The sequence below is a fragment of the Denticeps clupeoides genome, chromosome 10 (genome assembly GCF_900700375.1).
Source record: "Denticeps clupeoides chromosome 10, fDenClu1.1, whole genome shotgun sequence".
NCBI classification, from domain to species: domain Eukaryota; kingdom Metazoa; phylum Chordata; class Actinopteri; order Clupeiformes; family Denticipitidae; genus Denticeps; species Denticeps clupeoides.
The window spans coordinates 19181262-19204805 of record NC_041716.1 but is presented as its reverse complement, the minus strand read 5'-3'; the positions used below and the strand labels follow the sequence as shown (position 1 = coordinate 19204805).

The window sequence follows — 23544 nt, the reverse complement described above, 5'->3', positions numbered from 1 at the left end:
CTGAGCCATGATGAAGGAATGAGGCCATTAACGCCAGAACAATTAGAACCCGGGCTGCCTGATCAAACAGGGCTGCTAATGACTTCGGGGACGTTTGTTAGACTGCGCTTGCAGTTCACATCCAGCTGACTGGGTGTGATATCCAGCTGCTTAACACTGATGTTTTCAAGGCTGGCACATGGTTCCAAACCTTGGCCAGGTGGATGGAGATAGACTTTCACCATTTTTATAATTAAAAAATTTATTTAACACATTCTTGGGGTTTTTGAATTAGCTGAAATAATGTAGGTTAATTTATTTAACGATTTGCTTTGAACCAAAACCAATTTTACATGCAAAATAGAATACAAAACTACCAGACTGGGTAAGAAACAAACCAATCTGGCAATACCGATCAAATTTTGCACATGCAACTGACATAACAGAAAGAAGATAAAACTGCACTGATACTGACGTGACATTCCAGGCATATATTAGTTCTATGCAGTTTGTCTATTAATTGGTCAGAGCTTGTTAACTGTTCTTTCTCTGGTTTCATCTGGTAATTATAGGCCCCGGACATGAAAATTTCACTTTTAACATTAATTTAACATTTGACATTAATACGAATTCCCCTAGCCTGTCTATGGTCCTGCAGTGGCCAGAAATGGTCATATGTATAAAGAGCGCTTTGGCTATTCTGACTTCCTGTCTGCACCTAACATTGTGGTTGGTGAATGTGGTGCTGATGACGTCATTTCCGCAAATACCCGCTCACTTCTATAGGCCGCTCTCCTCTTCATCCCGCCTCTCTCCTTCTCATTAGCATTTAAAGCTACAGACACTGAAACGATGTGTCCTGGGGATGGGGACTGGCTAAAATGGGGATGGGGACTGGCTTTTAATTCTTTTTTAATTTTTTTCCCTTCACCTCAGCATGGCTCTGAAATATGCCAAGTTGGCATTTGTCATATTGAGGATCATGATATTCTTTCAAAGCATGCATTTAAATCACACCAGGACTGGAATTTGTTCACATGGTGAGTGTGGAAAGTCATGGACCTCGACATTCATCTAAACTGATATGAGGGTAAGAGGTTGGACTAGGACAGTGCTTACCTGCACTCAGAGAGAGGGGCAGGCACTGCTAGCTGCTTACTGAACAACGGGGCTGGGCAGCAATACTGGTGCAAAGTATCTACCGACCTACGACACAAGGAGAAACACACAGTCAGAAAGGGCTCAACGCGGCCCACTGATCCAGAAACAGTTGTTTAACAGTCGAGGTGAAATGAATTTCTTTCCTGATAGAGAAATGGAAAAGTCAAGATTAGGCTTTGGGACTGTGGATGATTTCTCCCTGGTCACGTTGCCTTATCCACGACCTACAAGCAAAACACATCTCTGCACCAGCCTGATGACGCACTGCCCAATGCCCCTCCGAATTCCATTTTCCAACGTCGGCATTTATCTAGCGACAGACTGGGGCAAACTGCGCCCGGGTATTCTGGGTAACAATTGGCCGATGGCACTGAAAGGAATTGACCTTTAACCTCAGGCTTCCTGTCAGAGTCACCTTGGGAGGAAAACACGAGAAAGCCAGCCAGGAGTAATGTGGTGCTGAATTAGCTGCTGTTATTAGAAGCAGCAAGATGGAACATGACGTGAGACGCACCCACAGATGGTGAGCAAAGTGCAAGAGGAGGAAAATATTTTTAAAGAGGGAGCCGCTCTGGTGTGAAATGAAATCTTTTGAAAAAAGGCAAAGCCCTGTGTGCTTTCTGTCACAAGGGGTGAAGAAGCAATTCATGCCTGCGCAGAATATTCTGTCAGCAGTTTCAGAAACGGTGACTACAGCCCCGCCGCACGCACCACACACACACACACACACACACATTCATAGCACATCTTTAATAGTGTGACTGTCAGGTATGCAGATCTGGCTACGCTGGCCAATAAAAATAAAATAAGATGTAAACATTTCAAGGCATCTTGTCACTCTAGACGTTGGCAGTCCGAGCACAAAAGTCCAGATGTAATCCTTTATCATCTTTCCACAAACCAAACCATGCCCCAGATCAGTCTGATCCCATATCATGAATAGCGAAGCAAAGACGGGCATAACATGTCACCGCCGTATGTCACAGCATGACAGTGGCAGCATGAATGATTCTTGTTTACAGACACATGACGCTGGGCACACCCCCTCCTCCTCCACCCGTTCTACAACCGGAGGTCAAAAACAAGAATGAAAGCGCTATATGACTCAGCAAACAGATACGATCACTTCTTTGTAAAATGTAAAAAAAAAAAAAAAACGATTTAAAGATATTAATAAATGAAGAAAAACGTAAAGTCTATTTTTGCCACAGAAGCTGTTAAAAAGGCAGTACTCACATCTGGCGGAGTCTGTACGCCATGGCAGAGAGATGTGTGGGACGGGGAGTGTGTTGGTGCCAGCGAGTGAGTGGTCGAGTGGAAGACTGCACTCTGGCTCATTCAGAGCCTGCGAGGCTGTGATGTAACCTGCATCACGCGCTGCATCAGTGGCAGACAAAAGCCAGCAGGGGACTGTTTTGACACGCAGTGCAGGAAGATGCTGCGAATGTGCCTGTGGTTGTATAACCTCAACAGCACAGACAGGCATTGGCGTATTGACCCCTCCCTTCTCGTCGGTGACGGGGGTGGGGGTGGGGAGTTGGGCATAAACTGCCCGCCACCGTAACATGCAGGGGGGAGAAATCCATCTGTGGGTAAAGTGGTTAATCACCCATCATGCTCCACCACCTCTGAGATGCTCTCTTGTAGTACAGTCCTCAGCTGATTGGCTCACTGGTCTCCATGGAAACAGAAAGAGACGTTCAAGGCTCACCCTCCTTGCTCTTGAAAATAATCAATGCCTTTCCATTCTCTGGCTATGGAAGCCAGAGAGCCCTCTGGACTAATGGAGTTCTGTCAGACACCGGCCTTATTAAAGTCTCGAATTACACATTTTAGTGCAGCTTCTTATGCTCACAAAAACAATCAAACAAATAAATGAATAATTAAAACAACTACAGCAGGAGTCACATTTATTTTAATCTGACACAAGAACACTTAAATGTGAGTTGGCAGCTTTAGCTCATAGAGGCCAATTCACTTCAAATACCATAAAAGACCACCCCAAATATCAGACAAATTCAAGACTAATTAAAGAAAAATAGTGAGGCTGTTGTTTAATCAGATTCATTCAGTGACATTTAAGAAACACATACATTAAAATACATTTTTCTGCATTAACCACACAGGTCTAATTATTTGTTTCAGTAAGTAGCAGCTTGAGACATGGCACAAGAACATGTCACCGTGATTTAATGGATAACATATATAGGAATGGTAACTGAAGTAAGTGAAGTGATTGTCACTTGTGATACACAGCAGCACATCACATGGTGCACACCCTGAGTGAGCAGTGGGCAGCCATGACAGGCCCCCCGGGGAGCAGTGTGTGGGGACGGTGCCTTGCTCACATGGACAGCCTTAATTGGGGCTGAAAGGGAGACCAGATGCCACCTGGTAGGCCAAAGCGCTCCAGGACATTACAGATTCTTCAGTTTTGGCAATTTTTTTTCATCTGGTGGTGACCCAGTAAGGTATCTGGGAACATTGGCAGCTGGCTCACTTATAACCATTTGTTACAAAATATCAAAATATCGCTACAACAGAATGAATAAAAAGATTGTATTCATAGTTGGGGTCCTAATGAACTAGATCGAATCACTTCATCGATGGTAACTTGCAAGCACGTTGTAAGTCGCTCTGGAAAAGGCCTTAAATGTAAATCATATTTGGCACCATTTTTTGCCGAAGGCCCTGTCTAAAGGATACCCCTTTTCTATAAAGTGGGTTTGCAGTTTCTAAAAAACATGGATCCACACAAAATGTTGTCATCCTCACAGAGATGCAGAGAACAGCCCAAATGCTGCTTTAACCTCCCCTCCACCCCTGTAAGTGGCACTGGTCTCACTCAAAGTGTTCTCCTTGTTTCATGTCTAGTTCTCCTCCGTCATGTCGTTAACACGTTGTTGTTCTCCAACCTTGTCTTTTTATAAAAATGGGCACCGTAGAGAGCATTTCTTCCAGTTGCATTATGTATAGGGCTGTGCAAAACGATAAATTTAGCAGTTATTTTTACAATGCATTTATTGCATATCTAACAGTTACATTTTTTTTGCTCAAATCGGTCCAGTTCCATTTGATTAGAATCTTGATTATTTCCACATGAATTGACTAATATAGCAATTTAGACATTTTAATTTAAACATCTGAATGAGAAAAAAATTTGCCAATATTTTAGGCGAATATTTTTGGAAGGTGATATGATATATGATATATATAGTCATATATTACACAATGAACCAGCCTGAACTAGCCTGAAACATTTTTTGTTGAAACGGTTTTTGAGCTGCTTAAACATTCGTCAGGTCATTAGCATTCTACACAACTTTTTGCAGAGGTTTGGCTAATGTGCCTACGTTTCACAAAAAAAAACCCTTTAGTGTCCACACAAATATGCAGAAAAGATAAATTCACTCTGGAACATGTTTAAGAAACAGTTCTATGTTCCTTTAAATGCAGTAGTTTTTATCTATTAATCAAATTGGTTGACATCAAATCACTTTCACTTCACATTTACAACACACAGGAGATGTTAAAAATGTGCCAGGTTACAGTGAAGGACCTTCAATAATGTTCACATCTTACAACACCAGTGCAAACACTCCTTAAATCAAAAATTATTCTTCACTTTTCACTTTCTCCACTTAAAAGATAAATAAACAATGCTCTGACAATGTTTTTGTTTTGTGATTAAAGTAAAAAATAATTATGATTATGACATGAAATCCTATTAGACATAATATTACAATAAAAAAAAAATTCAAGGCGAATCACATTCGCTGCTTAAGAAAGAAACATAAACAGTCAGTTTACGTACTTTAAGCAAAAAACCCATGCTTATTTACTCTGCGGGGGTTTAGTTGTTTGCCCAGTGTGTGTGCAATGTGCCCTCTGGCACTAAATACCACCTCTAATGAGATGAAAGTACTATTTTTGCCGGTGTTGACATTAAAGGGAGTCACTTTTCATTTTACTTCCACCTTTCTGGGTGGTAGCAGCCTAGTGGGTAACACACTCCCCTATGAAACAGAAGACCCAGGTTCAAATCCCGCTTACTACCATTGTGTCCCTGGGCAAGACACTTAACCCTGAGTTTCTCCAGGGGGGGGGGGGCTGTCCCTGTAACTACTGATACTGATACTGTAAGTCGCTCTGGATAAGGGCATCTGATAAATGATATATATGTAAATGGATTAAACATATGTGTTTACACTGTGCGTGAAGGGAACATGCAACGGTGTGAATGGCACAAGCAGGGGGTTTAATACATAAAACACAACCCGACAAAGACAGGAAACAATAGGCAAACATTTATAATCACACACAGATGAAAACAATCAGGGCAATCAGGGACACCACATCAGCAACATACAAACGCCGAGCCACAGAACCAGAGACCCTGACCATGACAAACGTACATTGTCACAAAACACCTAACAATACAACAGCACTCAAGGCCCCTAGTGAGCAAGCCAAAGACAACAGTGACAAGAAAAAACTCTCTGAAAAAGGGAGAAACCTTGAGCGGAAGACAAGACGCAACAACCCTATCTAGCCTGGATGAGATGATCGTCATAGTATATGTAAGGTTTAACTGTTATGGAATGCTCCAACTTTAGCCTGAATTTAAACATTGATACTGTACCTGAGTTACAGTATTAGCGGGAAGGCTGTTACAAAGCAGGAGAGGAAAGCAGGAGAAGTTCATCCACCTGGTAAGAATTTGTTGATTCTCAGTATCAGTAAGAATCCGGTGTCTTGAGAGTATAATTCTTGTGTGGAGCAGTAGTCTGTTAGCAAATCTCACAAGTAGTCAGGGTCAAATCCATTTTAATAATACATGGTGACACAACAAAATGAGTCCTCAGCTTTTAACCATCACCCTTAGTGAGCAGTGGGCAGCCATGAAAGGTGCCTGGGGAGCAGTGTGTGGGGACGGTGCTTTACTCAGTGGCATCTCTGCAGATTCGGATTCGATTATGGGAAGCAACCTTCTGATTATGGGTAGTAACCACTCGGCCACCACTGCCCCTGGTAAAGCTCTTTTGGGAAAAATCTCTACACACACATCACATAAAGGGAATACTGATGAGCCTGCACCCAGTCACTGGCATACAGCCATTCAGTCAGAATTGAAATCCTGCTGTAACAGGGCATGTTCACACGTATTATCTCTGTTCATTTATGATTAATGAGCCTTCTCAGCACAGCCTTGTTTATGTTTTAAGATGTTTTTGACCATTTGTGGTGAGGAAATGTTTCCCAGTGATGGTGTAAACAGCACATTGACTACGGGGTAATTACGCCATCTTTCTTTGTACAGAGACACACGATGCTCATTACTGAGGAATTAATGTTTAATGATGAAGCGTAGTCAAAACACTTTTTTTGGGTCAAACTGCAAAAACGCCACATATGGACTCAAATGTAGAGTTCTGTGGTTTTAGGGGTGATGAGTGATCACAAACTTTTGCCATAAACATCTTTGCTACCTAGAAGTTATGGTTTGGCAGCATGGCAATCCACATTCTAGAAACCAATGTGTTATACTACTTCAGGAAATTAGAGCAAGGTGAACAGAACCATTTCTATTCATTTTATGACTAATGGATGCCTAAAAACTACTGAAATCATCATCAAAGGCTGTAATTGTATGTATACAGTATGTGTTTATGCTGGATGTGTAATAAACCATATGAAATAAAGCCTAAAATAAATTACCCCTCAAATTAGCCTCAGCCATCCATGGCAAGTCTTCTGGCTCTTTTAGTTTGAACTTTGGACCTCACACATGGACACACACACACACACACACACACACACACACTCACGCACACACACACGCACGCACGCACACACATACACGACTTTAGAAGTAATTAGTAATTGATGCTGTCAATGTTAATGTGTCAGAGCTTGAGATTAATCTGGAAATCATAACACATTGTTTTATATTTTAAATTAATCAATTAAATGGATCCCAGCATCCTGTCTTATTTCAAGCATAGTTCCATGTTCCATGAAAAAATTGGAAATCCCCTGATGTACCCCTTTAAAAATAAAATAAATGTAATTTATATAGTCTTTAAATAGTGCCTTAAATTTCCTATACATGAAAGAGAAGGAGAAACATTGTATTGTGTTTCAAGGATATTAATACTGATTTGTGAGTTGACTTTTTTCATACCAGTAACATCACATAATGGAGAAAATGTGTTATATACACATGAAATACTGAATATTTTGCAGCTATGGAGAGATGTTTCACAACCTTCATCTCTGCCCCATAGGACTAGAACCGGGCTGCTTATGTCTGTGGTTCATTTAAAGAACTATCACTAGGTCACTTTCCTGTCATTAATTTGATTCAGAAAAATGTTATATAAAAATCCTCGTACCTTTACCTTACTGGTCTGTCATGCATTTATTTCTTCCAAAACAAATCATGATTGATTACAGCATTTTGGAAGAAATGATTGCATCACTGTGATTAACTGGTTTAATTGTAATTATGAATAATGTATAATTAAATGCTAAGTGGGCGTTATTTGTTATTTCAGACCTCTTTAAACATTTGCAGATAGATGCCACCAGGTGGCAGTAAAGTAAAATAGCTTCGGACATTTTAACACGCAGAATATAACACTGCTAAAGAACCAATAAGAAAAATATGGATTCAAGAAGCAAATCCACACATTAAACACACACACACACACACACACACACACTATAGCTTGTGGTTAATGAGCGATCTCAGCAACTTGCTTTGGTAAGCTTATAGCCTGTTAATGGGAGTGTAATGTGATGCAGTGAGAGTGGAACAGAGATTGTTATGGGTTTAAATGTTCAATTGCATTTTTGGCACAATCCACCCCTCATAACAGCCTGTGTGCTGAGCCTCATGTGGAGCCGCTGTGTAAATCGTCTATCTCTAAAGTTCCTCTGTATGTCCTCAGACGTGTCCTCAGACGTTTTTTCACAGCATCTTAACTCTCAGACGAATGGGGAAAAAAGCTCCATGAATGTGAAAAACAAGAGACCAAACAAAGGAGCAAAAGCGAACTCAAGGACTTTCGAGAAATGAGGTGTATGCTGCTCTCCATTTCCCTCCCTTCAGCCTGACCTTGTCTGAATAAGACCGTCTCTGTGTTCTTACTCGACACACCGCGGCCATGACTGCTGAAGCACAAGAGATGCAATCATTGCTTGGAAATGTTACTGAGGGAAAGCTTTTAAATGAAAACCCAGCAGCACTCCAGACACAGTAGAGGGCTTTATGAGGCGCCGAGAAAGGGGGGAAGAAAAAAGGAATAACGGTTTTGTGTTTTTTTTTTGTGGCCAGCCATTGAATCGAAATGAACCCCCATCAAAAACATTTTTTTTACAAAAACAGTTTCTTAAGAAAATGCAGAACTTCATTTTCAAGATCATTTCTATTCAGCTCACCCAATTTCTGCTGCTAACTGGGAAAACTGGGAGGGGGTTGACATTGATCACCTCTGTTACTTGCCTACTAATAATTCAGCACTCGGGGCTTAACTCACTCATGTTTCAACACCTTCAGGCAGGCAACACTGATTAAAAGAAGGTCCTGTGAAACATACTGTAATATAGCAAACAGCAGATTCAGGTCATAGCAGTGTGATTCTACTGATTTACTGAATTTGTTTCACAATTTAATTCGTTTATGATTGTCAATGATTTAAATTTTTTCATTTTTCCCTTTAAACTAATTTTGTGAATGAAGGAGTAATAAAACACAAATACAGGCAGGTAAACAAAAAGCTAAATTTTACTAGCACATCTAGTATCATAGTATCATGATATATCTTGTATCATAATTTTTTTTTTTGTGATAGGATGTCACCAGGGAATAAACCAATCAGCAATCAGTAGGGTCACATCACACCTGGCATAATCTGTAACCGTAAAATTAAATTTGAAAAAGTTGTCCGAGCGTTTAGATAGATGTGTCCAAGTGAAATGAGTCTGACCACTAAGGCCAGTCTCGTCTACTAACTGTAATTTATAAAGTTAGCATGTAAAATACGTGGATTTGTGACTATAACGTCGTTATGTCAATATAACGTATAAATAGTTGAGAAGAGAAAAATAAGATGTCATCTTAGGCTACTTTTGGTGCACCTGTGTTTTTTAAAGGTTGGATATTTTCTTTTTTGTTGCACGCCAAACCGAAGGCCATACCTGGTAGACGGTGACATACAATTGATGCATGTACTTGATACATTGTGTCAGAACACCTACCAATCTCTTTTGTGGGGGTGTGTAGTTTTAATATGACTATATGACTTTCACTTCATAATAAAGTAAGGTTTCACCAGTTGTATCTGTACTTAAGTAATGAATGCGACTACTTTGTCCACCTCTGGTCCTAGCTAATACAGGACAGGACAGGCCTGTGGAAGGCCTAGTCAATCAATTAGATTTTTATATATTATAAGAAATATTATAGTTATCTTCCAAAAAACTAATTCTGATGGGACTATTTAAATGTGTAAAACACATAAATAAGAATAATTTTAAACTTTGTTTATGAAAAAGCAGTGGAAATTTCTCTTTAATAGCTTAATTTAATGATACCTGAATTCAGTTATTTTCTTTCTCTGAAATGATCCAGAATTGTATGTTTCACAAAAGTATTATGTACCACAACTCTAACATTCAGTGTTGAGTTATCTTAGAAGGCTGATCTAACCAGGTATTCGCAGCTATATTGGCTAATACAATCAATCTATTGGTGTAGTACAGACCATACATCAGTATCAGCCAATATTAACCGTAATGAGTCTTCAGCATCCTGGCTAATAAAATATGGCAGTGGCAAATGCATATCTGCAGTTTATAAAAAGGAAAGCATCAGCCAAGGGTTCTTATCCAGAACACCTTCATACAGATGTTCGTGTGCCACCAAACAGCTTCCTTTGAAGAACTGCATTTGAAGTGTGGCATTTCCCAGACAGCCAGTCAATCTGCTCGTATTCTGGTGGTGATCTTGGTGATGAAAAAAGCACGAGAGTGCTGCTCAGAACCTGGTAAATTGTGAGCAATTCTGCATCAAAAACCTGCTCAGCTTGCGGTTTAGCAGTTGGCTGCTGCTGAGGTCAGAGTGCCCGGGGCTTGTCTGATAAGGTGTCTGAGAACACTGTAAAAACGAGAAATGACTCGCCTGAGTCATTTCTCTGTGAGTTCTGCACAGCCCTTCAGCACAACTGGCTATGGAAAAATTATAATACACAATTTTGACTGAGTGAAAGTGTTAAACAATTGTGTTTCATTTTTGGGTGATGGGTGCCATCAGAATGAATGTGCCTGTCACTACTGTTGTTTTGTTTGCTGTGAATGAATATTAAAGCCCCTTTTCGGGGATTGCTGCTGCTGGACAATGGAAGCGCCTCAGGACATTTCAGACCAAATTCCCATCGCAGGCTCATTTGCTTGTTCATGGTTCCGTCTTATGTACACAGTTTCAGTGCAGCAACATTCATTAAAGATAAACATCTTAACATGGCAAAAAATCATAATCATGTATCATAATCATTTTTAAAAATCCACCTCTGATTTACCATAAAATGCAATAATCTGCATAGGATTTATATATGCGCCATCATTCAAACAGTGCCTCTATAGGCTTTATGAACAAGTTAAAATATCTGCTGTGCTTCCATGACCCCATTGCTAGGACCTAACATAGACAGTCCCACATTGCCTGTGGCAAACTGAAATAAAGCCCAGTCACAGCCCTGTCTGGCTGTTGGACCCAGTCATGCACCATGGCACAGTTATGCAACAAATTCACCATTCGTCTAAGGGCATTTTTTCAAACTAATGCATGAACATACACCAATTCCAGACATTCTAACCTGCAAAATAAATAATTTCATGAAGACATTGGATGTAGTCCAGTTGTTCGGCTGGTCAGTTCATTTCACTGAAATCACGTCAGATTAAGGAAAAATGTCATGAAAACAGGTGTAGAAAAAAAACATAATCTGGGGTGCGGGGTCATGTTAGCCACAAATTATTGTCTATAAGGACTTTGGCAGAGTGAAGTAGCTGACAATACCCTACACTAATGCATAAATTGATGGCCCATGGTACCAGTCAGGCAAAATGTCCTTCTGCTCATTTGAAAACCCTTTAGCACTTTCTTTCCCTTGGCTGATTCAAGCAATGCCTCATCACACAAGAATCAATCCGTGATTACTGTGATGACCAGAGTCAGTCTCAATAACATCTGTTCAGCACAAGCAGTTTGGAATATGCTGTCAATCTCCACAGTGAATATCTGGATAACCAAGCATTTCTTACATTTACTTATCCAGAGCGCCTTACAATCAGTAGATACGGCAAAGTTCAGGCTTTAGTGTCGTTCTCAGGAACACAATAGGGGTTTGAGCCTGGGACTTTGTGACCTTCTGGTTCACAGGCAAGTGTCTTACCCACTAGGCTACTTACCCACTTTTCTTAAGTTTAACACACCCAGACTGATGCAGAAGGTACCACACAGAACAACAATTTCACAACAAGGAGAGCAAGCCACAGTAAATCTTTCCCATGCAATATGTAAGAGTGTTCACCTTCGAATGACCCCCATCCACAGAGCCTGTGGTAATGCAGCCAGCAACTGGAGTCCCAGCAGGTTTTAGCCCAAGCTTGATCTTGCTTTGCCAGATACAAAGCCAGGCAATATACTGGCTGCAGAGCAGGAACAATGCCCCAGACACCCCACTAAAAAGAGCTCTTTCCTGCATGGAAACCGCTGGTTTTGCACTGCTGTCCTGTAGCGTATTGACAAAGACAGGCACATTTAAATGTTTTTTGCCTTGCACCAGGTACATGACTGGTAATTACCTGGATACACAACTGTCCCACTTTTACCAGGACTTTGCTTAACTATCCCAAACTGAAAAAATGCAAGTAGTACTGCCAGAGGAAATAGCTCATTAAACCTGACATTAAACCTGACCTGAGTTGATTACAGTAGGGTGGTAGTTGCCTAGTGGGTTATGAATCAGGAGATAAATGCCGTAAATGTCTAGGTCTAGAAACATTGTGACATTACAACGAGGTCAAAAATATGAAATGTGAACAGAGTGGTTCATATTCAACTCACCCCAAAGTGAAATCAACTTTTTGTCATCCAATTTTATTATTATTTAACAAAAATCCCACTTGCCCACCTCACTGAATACATTTACATTTACATTTAAGGCATTTAGCAGACGCCCTTTTCCAGAGCGACTTACAACTTGAATATCAAGGAGGAAGAATCTGCATGCAGTAACAATCCCTTTAGAGATTTGGGAAAATCATTGTACTGTTACTAAGACCCACTCAGGAAGTGTCAATCTGTCAGGGATCAGCAGCAATGCAGGGGAAAAAAGTACGCATTTGCATGACTAACAAAAACAGAGCATATGGACACTAATACACAATATACAGTAAAATACAAAGACTTATCATGGACTAGACCCAGCAAGGATACATTTATACGCATGATAACAGGTGCACACAGTCAGGGAGTCAGGAACCTGAACACACCAAAAGATAGGACACAATAAGACTACAATTGCCAGAGATGGCACCATGGCAGAGTCAAGCCAAGCCAAGATAAGCCTTCCCCTGGTATGTCAAGATGTTCAACCAAGACTCTTTCAGCAAGCCTTTTGAAGCCTCAAATGGATAGAACCTTTATGATAAGAAAGGGTAACAATGGTAGCAAAATTGACAAAAAAATTTTCTTGTTAGTAACCATGGCCCAGACATCTACAACTAATACAAAATGCAGCAGCACAAATGATTTTCAACCTTCCCAAATTCTCCCACACCACCCCACTGCTACGTTCCCTCCACTGGCTCCCAGTAGCTGCACGCATCAGATTCAAAATACTGATGCTGGCCTACAAAGCCAAACATGGAGTAGCACCATCCTACCTCACAGCCCTTATTACACCTCGCACTGCACCTCGTTTACTCCGAGCCTCCAGTACTGCTCACCTGGTCCCTCCATCTCTGAAGGTAAAAGGAAGACATTCATCTAGACTATTGTCTGACTTATGTACAGAATCTACAACAAAAATGTATTCATATTTGGGGGTCCTAGTGAACCAGAATTGATCACTTCATCGATGGTAACATGGAAGCACGTTATAAGTCGCTCTGGATTAGGGCATCTGTCAAATGCCTTAAATGTAAATTAATAGTTACAGGGACAGTTACTGGAGACACTAAGTTTCCTGCTCAGGGACACAGTGGTAGTAAATGGGGTTTGAACTACCAGCTATCACATCGGTAGTTCTAGTAATAACACAAGCATGGAAATGTCTTCACAGCACTTATCTGGTTCCTCAGACAGAACTCACCACAACACATGGTGGTATTGAAATATTACCCCCAGCCAGGACATTTCCCAAAATGAATTCCCAGGTTCGGACAAAGATGAACAGATGCCAAATAACTACCTTGAAATGAACCAGGCCAGAAGATAGGTTGAGATAATGTAATGGTACCTTCAAGAATCAGGCCCGAATGAGAACTGTCTGGACAGTTCTTTGTATGTAGATGTGTGAGGAAAAATAGTAAATGTGCAAGCTTTTCTTGATATATGGCCAGTGAACCTCATAAATTAGGGCAGACATAGATATAACAGAATCTACGAACCTGCATATGGCACCTGAGCGCTCCCCAGTCAGACGTACAGTTATGCACCGCTGCCAAATCAAATATTTAACATTCAAGAGAATTGAATAATGTGAGGAACGTTAGAATTGCTCAACTCTGTCCTGGTAAACCAGCACCCGCTCACTGGCAAACACACTATTGGTCATGTGACCAATAGTGTGCATGCAAAGGTCACAGCATGCAAAGGTCAAAGTTCAAGGAAATTTAAATTTGACCATGGTGTGCACGGAACCTTTATATGCCAATAATCTTATATTTATATTAAATTCAAGTGTGTTTCTTTCTTTTTGTTTTTCTGACATCCCTTAACCTTATAATGGCAGATGCAAATTTTAACCCTTTAGTTGTGGATTTCGGTGGCAGGATATAGTGCATGGACAGTCCCGCTCCAACATCTGAACAGACAGGTTCACTGGTCAAAATCACAGACTTCTCGTCCTAGAACATCACCAGAGGTCATGGATGATGAGGAATCAATGGGAGAGGATGGAGAAACTACAGTGCCTCTGGCTGCAAGATTGACCTCATAATTATTCCCTTTCCTTTACCTCAGTTTCACACTGCCATAATGCCCAGCCTTGATCACAAGCTATTTGCTCACACTCACATTCTCTCTGTGTCTCGAATTTCTGCAGTTTCAACCCTGCACAGCCAATTCTTTCAGTTTAATTTCACTGGTAATGTCAGAGAAGAGGGACTACAGGACTAACTAGATCCAGAAATGATTTAATTTATTTAAAATGTGTAGGTTTTTTTTCTTTACATTAGTGGGATTCTTTACAATCCCACTAAGTGTATATTTAATATGAAGTGTCTTTTTCTGTTTTGTTTTTTCTAATATAGTGTAATTTACCCATTTGTATTATAAAATATGCCTAATTTTCAGGGTTCTATTTTAGTGCATATTACACAAAGCTGAGCTAGTGAATCTTAAATCCACTACATGCACTCCTCAGGGACTGCCGCTAGCAGGCCTAGTGGGTAAGGAAGCAGCCCCGTAATCAGAAGGTTGCCGATTCGTATCCTGAGGTGCCACTGAGTAAAGCACCATCCCCACACACTGCTCCCCTGGCGCCTGTCCTGGCTGCCCACTGCTGACCAAGGGTGATGGTTAAAAGCAGAGGACACATTCCATTGTGTCATAATGACAATCACATCACTTTCACATTTACTAATTTTTCCTCAGTAGACTCATTCATATCAAGTATCTTACACAAACAGACCTACACAAACAAAGAAAACACACACAGTTAAGTGTCTCACACACGCAACAGAACATCAGTAGAGTAGCGCACTCGTTTTATTTATCAATAAAGTTCAATTCGTGTGGACACATCGACATGAATTCATCTGCAATCCCAGTGTCATGATCCAGGAACCGGACCGGAGTTTCATGTTTGTCCTGTGTAATGTTTCCTGATTTTGTTCACCTGTAAGTGTAAGATTATATAAAGCTGCCCTGTTCGTGTCTGTTCACCGTTGGGTCATTGTTACTGGATGTCTTCCCCGTCCTGTTGATCATGTATTAAACCCCTGTTTCATGACGTCGTGCGTATGCGTTCTTCTCATTATCATGTCCAGCCATCATTCAAGGTCAACTGCCTCGCCAAGTCAAACCAGCGTGACACCCAGCAGTAAACTTTGCATTTTACACTCCATTACCAATTTCACACACACACACACACACACACACAGAGAAATGAAACCTCACAACCACGAAAATCCTCCGGGTAAACACTTCCATGGTGAGTAATAATTCTCTTGCTGGCCCAGATCAATGGAGGGCAGCACACGACAAGTTTGAACCCAGAATCCTTCAGTTACGTGTTTCCTTCCTTACCCACCAAGCCACCACTGCCAGACACCACAACACAAAACAATGAGGCAGGCAAACAACCTGAAACATTAATGTTCCAGTGCATTAAGTGAAAAGGAGAAATAAAGGTTAGCAAACCCTGGTACTCTTCACCCTGGTATGCTGGCCTTCATGCAGGTATTTTATAGACTACACCTTCCAGGTGTAAACAATCCCTTCACCACCTACCAGACAATCTATGGCCAGTACATGATCATATGCACTTCTCAAGTAAATCACCCCCCACATAATGGTATTTCTAAATTAGGGTGACCAGACGTCATCTTTTCCCCAGACATCTTTATGAGACCGTGGAATTGCGTCCGGTCATGATTTTAGAATTGTCTTTTTTTTTTATCTAGTGTATGAGTTTGCTGTCCGCTTGCACTAGTGGAAGTATCACTATGACCATCACCACCCTCTTGCACTGAGGTGTCCTCTATTTCACAAGCTCAAATATGATCACCCCACCTAAATGCATTACTTCGATGAGACATTTGTGATAAATTATACACTTAGTGTTAAAATTTTTGTATCACAAAATAAAATATTTTCAATATTTTATGTTATTCTTTGGCTTAGTTCTCATACATTAGATTAGGTACAGTATAGCTATATATATTAAATAGTAAAGCCTTTAACATGAAATGTATCATACTGTCAGATTCTTGCCAATACACAGACCTACTGTCCACTGTAGATCAATGAACACCGTCCCTGCACCTCAGTCAAACTACCAAAATGTCAAGTCGAATACCCTCAAGCATTGCTTGCATGATTTTATTCAAACATGTTAAGTCTAGTTAATGTTTTATGCATCCATGAATCTTAAAAATGATCAGCCACTCTGACATATAAATTTGAATCTCTAAATCAGTTCCAGCACCAGCTCCTCTTCTCCGAATTCCACTGCTCGCTATCTGCTTCAGGTCTCTGTGGACAGGGCTTATGAAATAAGCCTAAATAGAATAAGTCTAAAGAGGTACTATTAGTGTCAAATAATTTTTTTCTAACAAAACACGGCTGGTTGTGCAGTGATTGTGAGTTTACCGAATAGGTCACAATTGTGACTGGTCAGACGAGAGAAAATTCACTACAGCATGCAATGCTCTTAAAAACAACATCTACTGTCACAAGACAGGGATTTCAAAGATAAAACAAAATCTGAGACCAAGTTTAAATGCACAGTACCCAAAAGATGCTGACTTCCACGGGCGACAAGGGACCGTTCTTCTGCACAAAGGCGACACATGGCTGCCGGGTTTTTCAGATGCTTCCAGAGGAAGGGAGGCATGTCTATTAAAATGAAAAAAGAGAGAAGAGAAACATCTACAAAGGACCTTTGTGCAGCAGATATATATCTGTTTATTATTGTCAAACTGGTGCTGAATGTAGCACTGTGCACTTGTGTGGGGCATATTTGCTAGTGTAAGGTCCATGGGATTTAACAAATGAAGAAAGAAGGGCTTGGTAGTTATCTGCATCCTCTTTATGTTAGTGTGTAATCATTTCTGTCACCCAGGAACATGATCTCTAATGATAAACTGGGTATGAATGAGAGGAGCCTGATTGACAGCTATCAATCTTGCTACTTCTTATTATTTAAACTTGCACCCATCAACATGTGGTGGTACACGCATCAATAAAGATAGTTTGATTTCTGTTTTATCTATTTTTTCTGTGTCAATCTAAAGAACATGTTTGACATTACACTAGTGAACAAGACCCATGCTTAACATGTAGTGCTGAACTTATTGCCAGTTCCAAAACAGTGCCACGTTAATAAAACAGTAAATGATACTCATACTGTCACTGATAAAGGATGAATGCATTTAGGATGGTGCATGACAACATTAGATACAGCGTCTTATCTTGCTTGTTCATTCCTGGATTTGTATCCATGAACCATAAATGGAGTGGAAGAACACCTGATGACATAGGAGCGGTTGATGAGCGATGACAGCGATGGTAGTGAGAGAGCGTGACAGCCCACACTGTACCACCCAAGCAGACCTAAGATCCCGCGGTCACCGTATGTACACATTCGCCACATCCGCTGGGAGTCTAATTGGTGCATCAGCATGAATAATGGGAGAGGCAGAGAGGACCCGTGTAATTGAGCCATTTTGCAGAGAGCTCTGTCAGATGGGAATAGACTAAACTAAAAGTCCCCCAAAAGCCATCTGCAGTCCGCAGCAACTGCACTAAGAGGCCTGCTCCGTGTTTATCGCAAAGCATACAAGCAAAAATAAAGACAAATTTTCCTCTTCCTACATTATAAAAAGAAAGTATACAGTACAGAGGGCTTTTTAAATTTGTATCAATGCCTACTTTTTTATTGACTTCCTATTCTGTACAATGGTGAAGTTTAGTTGTCCATTTTTGTCCATTTTCCATGGTCGGCTTCAGACTGAAAATATAGAATATTTATACATAAATGAGCCTCACAAGGGAATATATGGTCAAAAGAAAGTGAAAGTGACTTTTTTCTTCCCACAGCAGTCATGAAAGGCTCCCAGGGAGCAGTGTACGGGGACGGCACCTTGCTCGAGGGGACCTCAGTGGCACCTCTACGGTTTGGGGTTTTAACAGCTTCCTTGGCTGCTAGGCCACCGCTGGTTAGAGGTATGGTTTTTCTTGTACCACACACTGATGTGTGTACAGTATTTAGTGCATGCCGGGCAATTCATACAAGCGTTCATCCTTAGGTTATGACACAATGGGGCTGACGCACAAACATGCAATCTAAGCTACTTCAAAATGCAAACACCTCCCAGCCACTGAGATTAAACCGATGCATCAAAATACAAATAAACACTTCAGCATACTGCACAAGTTTTAAAAGGTGCTGCATGAATGACATTTATTGTTGTTTACTCTTATTCCATTACGGGCAAATGAGAATCTGTCCTGCATGACGGATGGCATTGTGCTCTGCTGTCCTGGGTCCCGTTTTGTCAGAGCCCTGCCACTGTGTTATTAGGAGGAAGCTTTACCTGTGATCTGCCACTAATAGCTCAGTCAGTCTGCACTGCCCTCATTAAAAATTAAGACCTTTTCTTCGTTAGGAAACAGCTCCGGCCCAGGGCTAGAAGGTCTAGCCCTGGTCTTGGGGGCAGTGGTGGCGTAGCGGCTAAGGAAGCAGCCCCGTAAGGTTGCCGGTTCCAATCCAGATCCGCCAAGGTGACACTGAGGTGCCACTGAGCAAGGAACCATCCCCACACACTTCTCCCCGGGCGCCTGTCATGGGTGCCCACTGCTCACTCAGGGTGATGGGTTAAATGCAGAGGACAAATTTCACTGTGTGTGCTGTGCTGCTGTGTGTCACAAGTGACAATCACTTCACTTTACTACTTCAAACCGATCACTTATACAACAGCAACAAAATTTTGAGATTGAATTGAGAATGAATTGATCACCATAAGATTGTTTGTTGTTTTAGTCATACACTACATTTACATTTATGGCATTTATCAGATGCCCCTATACAGAATGACTTCCAATCAGGGTTAGGTGTCTTGTTCAGGGACACAAAGGAAGTAAGTGGAGTTTGAACCTGGGACTTTGTGGTCCCAGGTTCTGGTTTATTTTTACATTTATGGCATTTGTCAGCCGCCCTTATCCAGAGCGACTTACAATCAGTAGTTACAGGGACAGTCCCCCCCTGGAGCAGCTTAGGGTTAAGTGTCTTGCTCAGGGACACAATGGTATTAAGTGGGATTTGAACCTGGGTCTTCTGGTTCATAGGCGAGTGTGTTACCCACTAGGCTACTACCACCCCTACAATACACTGCTACATCTCCAGTGCTGAACTGGCAGCAGTCCCACAGAGAGTCTTTACACATGAGGATTCAAATGGTGTCATATGACACAAACATGGAGCAAACCGTGCAAGCATTTCCATCAGATGAATTAAGAGCCCATTCACCAACCATGTCTAATAAGGGGGACTAAATGAATCCAGGCTTCTTCTTTTTACCGCTGTTTGGGTTCTATGAATTATTGATGCCTAAAATGCAAATTGCATTCCTTTTTTCCTCCAACAGCACTGACTGAATGGAATAAGAGTGTTTGTAAAGGAAGTGAAAGTGAAATGTAATACTTTTTAATTGAATTGAACTGAAAAATTCAATTTCTGGTTCATGACTGTCAAAGGCATTTTCTGTATTTACAGAAATAAATAGATGACAGAAGAAAAAATGTGATCTTTAGTGATCTTTGCACGTGTGACATGTTGACAGATGGAGGTTTAAATCATCCGGAATGAGGAAGTCGTAGTCTAGCGGTTAAGGAAACGCCCCGTAATCAGAAGGTTGCCGGTTCGAATCCCGATCCGCCAAGGTGCCAATGAGGTGCCAGTGAGCAAAGCACCGTCCCCACACACTGGTCCCCAGGCGTCTGTCATGGCTGCCCACTGCTCACTCAGGGTGTTGGGTTAAAAGCAGAGGACAAATTTCACTGTGTGCACCATGTGCTGTGTGACAATCACTTCACTTTCACAAGTAGCATGCATGTCAACCCTGAGGATGTGTTACCCTACAATCCTGCCGCATTAACAGCAAGTTCAGGTAGGATCAAATTTTTTTTTTGTTCCAACACTGACTACCCGGCACAATCATACACAACATTACGTTTCTGTTCCAGGTTTATTAAGGCCTATGATGGAAATCTGGTCATGGATTGAACCATTCACCATCTTCGTTTTCCTTCTCAATGTAATAATGCAGGAGGCAGATTATTTATAGCGCTCTTGAACAAATTTAATGGGTTTCAGTTATTAATAACTCAAAGCCTTTGCAAAGAACAATATTCTAACAACTTAAAGGATTTTGCCCCCAAAGATGCTTAATGTTTTTCTAATTTGGCAGCAACAGGCAACCCTGGGGCTGTCACTTCACTAAAATACTTTATTATTTATCCATGAAATTGTAAAGTTATTGTAAAACACCGCAGCACAGCACATGGTGACACAACGAAATGTGTCGTCTGCATTTAACCCCCACCCTTGGTGAGCAGTGGGCAGCCATGAAATGACCATTTCACACAAACAGCCAATCAGCTTCCTAGATGCACAAAACCAGATCCCCTGGTGTCTAAGGTGCCAAGTATCCTTATTCAAAGACTCATCAGGTGCATATGTGTATTTTACTTGATTTATGTGCATTTCCTGATAACACACAATGCCAACTTCATCATTCAAATGTGGTGAAGATTACACTTCAGGTTTTAAAATCTTAAAACCGGGAATATCAGGTCAAATGAAAAAGGTCAAACCGGGCAGGGTGAGCTTACAAACAAAAGACCAGGACATCTAATCCAGAAGAATCACAATTTCAAAATGTTAAAGCCTTCAACTAATACGTACATTCAAAATCAGTCAAATTTATTACAGCCATTTGAGCTGATGCAATATTAAGATCAACAGCCCCATCTCATAGCCATAAAGTCCCCTCAGGATGTATAATGAGGCAGTTTTCGGCCCCAGTGGTCAGAAGGCCACAGGTGAGCCGTGGCCAATGTGCATAATGTGAAGTGGAAAGTGAAGGGCAAATTGCCTACATGAAAATCATTTCACAGGGTACGGGGTGAGTAATGAGATGGGCGATTCAGAAAGGAGAAGATCCCCTACCTGACCATTCTAGAGCTGTCACACCGGGAACTGCAGAGAAAAAAAACACACAGATTAGACCACTGCACATTAGACCACAATTCAAGACTACAAGAGTGCAATGTTGTGCTGTATATATGTGTTATATATGTTAAAAAATATATTATATCCTGATTACATTATCATCAGTTGCGATATGAGCATCAATTAATAAGTTGCTGTTTATTGTGATGTTAGTGGGCAGGACACTCGCATCTGAACCAGAATAACATAAAGTCTACCTTTGTGTTGCTAAGCAAGACACTTAACCCTGAGTGTCTCCAGAGGGACTGTCCCTGTAACTACTGATTGTAAGTTGCTCTGGATAAAGGAGTCTGATAAACGCCATAAATGTACATGTAATGTCCTCCATCAGGAGGTTGATAGATCCATTACTGCACAGATGAGGGCCCTCAGTCCAGATACCCACTGCAAGAACATCACCATAGCCAGCCAGTGTTTAATACCTCTGCAGAACCTGCAGCGTCATTGTTCCTATGAACGAAAAAGAAAAGAAAAGAAGGGGGAAAAAACAGAGCATGAAGGAGCTTCCTCCAGTGTGCCACTTTTAAAACATCTTCAGAAGGATTTCCCTGCTATCAGGTTTCATTTTTTTCTCATCAGAGAATACAACCTTCTTGCAACTTTGTTCCATGTTTGGTGCTACCATGCCAAGTTCAAACATTTATATCAAGAGCAAAGATTTAATTATTTGGCTTGAGGATTGTCCTGTGTCTTTGTGGACAGCCAGTAAGATGCTGTGACGCAGATCAAGTAAATTTTTTTGGGGTCTATCACCAGACGTTTTTGTTCAGGATCTTATAGGTAATGTCAAAATTACGTTCTTAATGCATTCTATATCAACAGCAATGGTACATTGCAAGAGGCTTTGCTTTTGCAGCTCAACAATCCTGCCCCAGCATGTTCAAAGACATCAGGAGGTCATGACAGGAGAACTATTTGTCAGCAAATGAACAGCCTATTTAAGGTTAAATTGTCTACACTGTTTTTTTTTTTGCTTACTTCTGTCCTGCTTTTTGAACCTGTACTTGAAGACAGGTTACAATCCACCTGCACAAAATACAAGTACTGTGAATATTTATTTCTTAATATATGATAAGATAAGACAAGATGTTCCTTTATTAGTCCTACAAGTGGGAAGTTTACAGTGTCAAGAGCGTTTTATACTCCAACGGCCACATGTGTGTGTGCCTCCCTGTGTGTGTTAACATATTTGGTTAATAACATAGTTCATAAGCACAGACTTTGCAGTCCTTGTTAAATGCAGACACATTAGTTGGTATTCTGCTCAGCTGTGAAATATGACTGAGCATAAAAGTAAACACTCACTCGCGAGCATGGTAACAGAGTTAACATTCAGAAGATGTGCTGTAAGGTTATATAAAGCATATGAGAGTCATCTGTAGCTCTGGGAAGAATGTACATCTCGACTGAATGTCGCTAAGCATTACTGAGAAATTCTACCTCAAGCACAGTTGTCTTCAAGAAGCACAAACATGTTTTTCAATATCTAAACTGGCCATTTTATTAAAACCACGTGTCCTGTGGCTACAATTTGTGATTATATGAGATCACAGCTAATCAAAGTTAACATCTAACTACACAGTACCATTGCTGAGTTAAGAAGTAAATTGCTTTGACATATTTTTTGAGTGATTCCTGTCTTTTCTTTAGGTTTGGCCCATATTCCAATAGGCAAACATTTTGTAAGAAACCGCCACGAGACGATGGGCAGATTCCTTTACGTTTGTTCCTGCTGTGAACCTGAACCCTCAGAACAATGATGAAAGGCATGACTCCAGTATTTCCAGGTCAGCCTTCAAAGACCTGGCAAGGTGTTTGAAATAAGATAGGATGGCGGCTGCCAACAAACAGGGAAAGAATACATACCGAGCCAGAGAGAAGCAGCCAAAACCCTTCACAGGAAGTGCTACCCTGCCTTAAATCTGAACCAGTTCCACCATAGATCACTGTGGGTCTTCCAGTTACATATATGGTACACCAATGAGCCGTAAAATGTGAATTAGATATCAGGGATTATTGGGCTTCAGTGGTAGATGAATTTAAGTTAACATTTGTTGAGTGCGAAAATGTTGCCAAAAACATAATTTCTCAAATATTTATCAATACTACATTTTTGTGCTGATTTCAATATGAATTAGCATTTGTATCAATAATAAAA

General features: G+C 40.9%; 1 protein-coding gene across 3 annotated transcripts in view; it reads right to left on the bottom strand.

The window, feature by feature from the left end:
* LOC114797810 (IQ motif and SEC7 domain-containing protein 1-like) overlaps positions 1–23544 on the bottom strand; it is an 80428-nt gene that overhangs the window by 48487 nt on the left and 8397 nt on the right. For 2 of the 3 annotated variants that reach the window (XM_028992960.1, XM_028992955.1), the window contains exons 2-3: positions 21324–21353; positions 16886–16990 (exon numbers count right to left, since the gene is read on the bottom strand). In XM_028992960.1, the coding sequence (XP_028848793.1) occupies positions 16886–16990; positions 21324–21353 (135 nt within the window). Of the gene's footprint in view, positions 1–2376; positions 2645–16885; positions 16991–21323; positions 21354–23544 lie in introns of those variants that run through there. The other variant, XM_028992959.1, reaches the window with a different exon arrangement.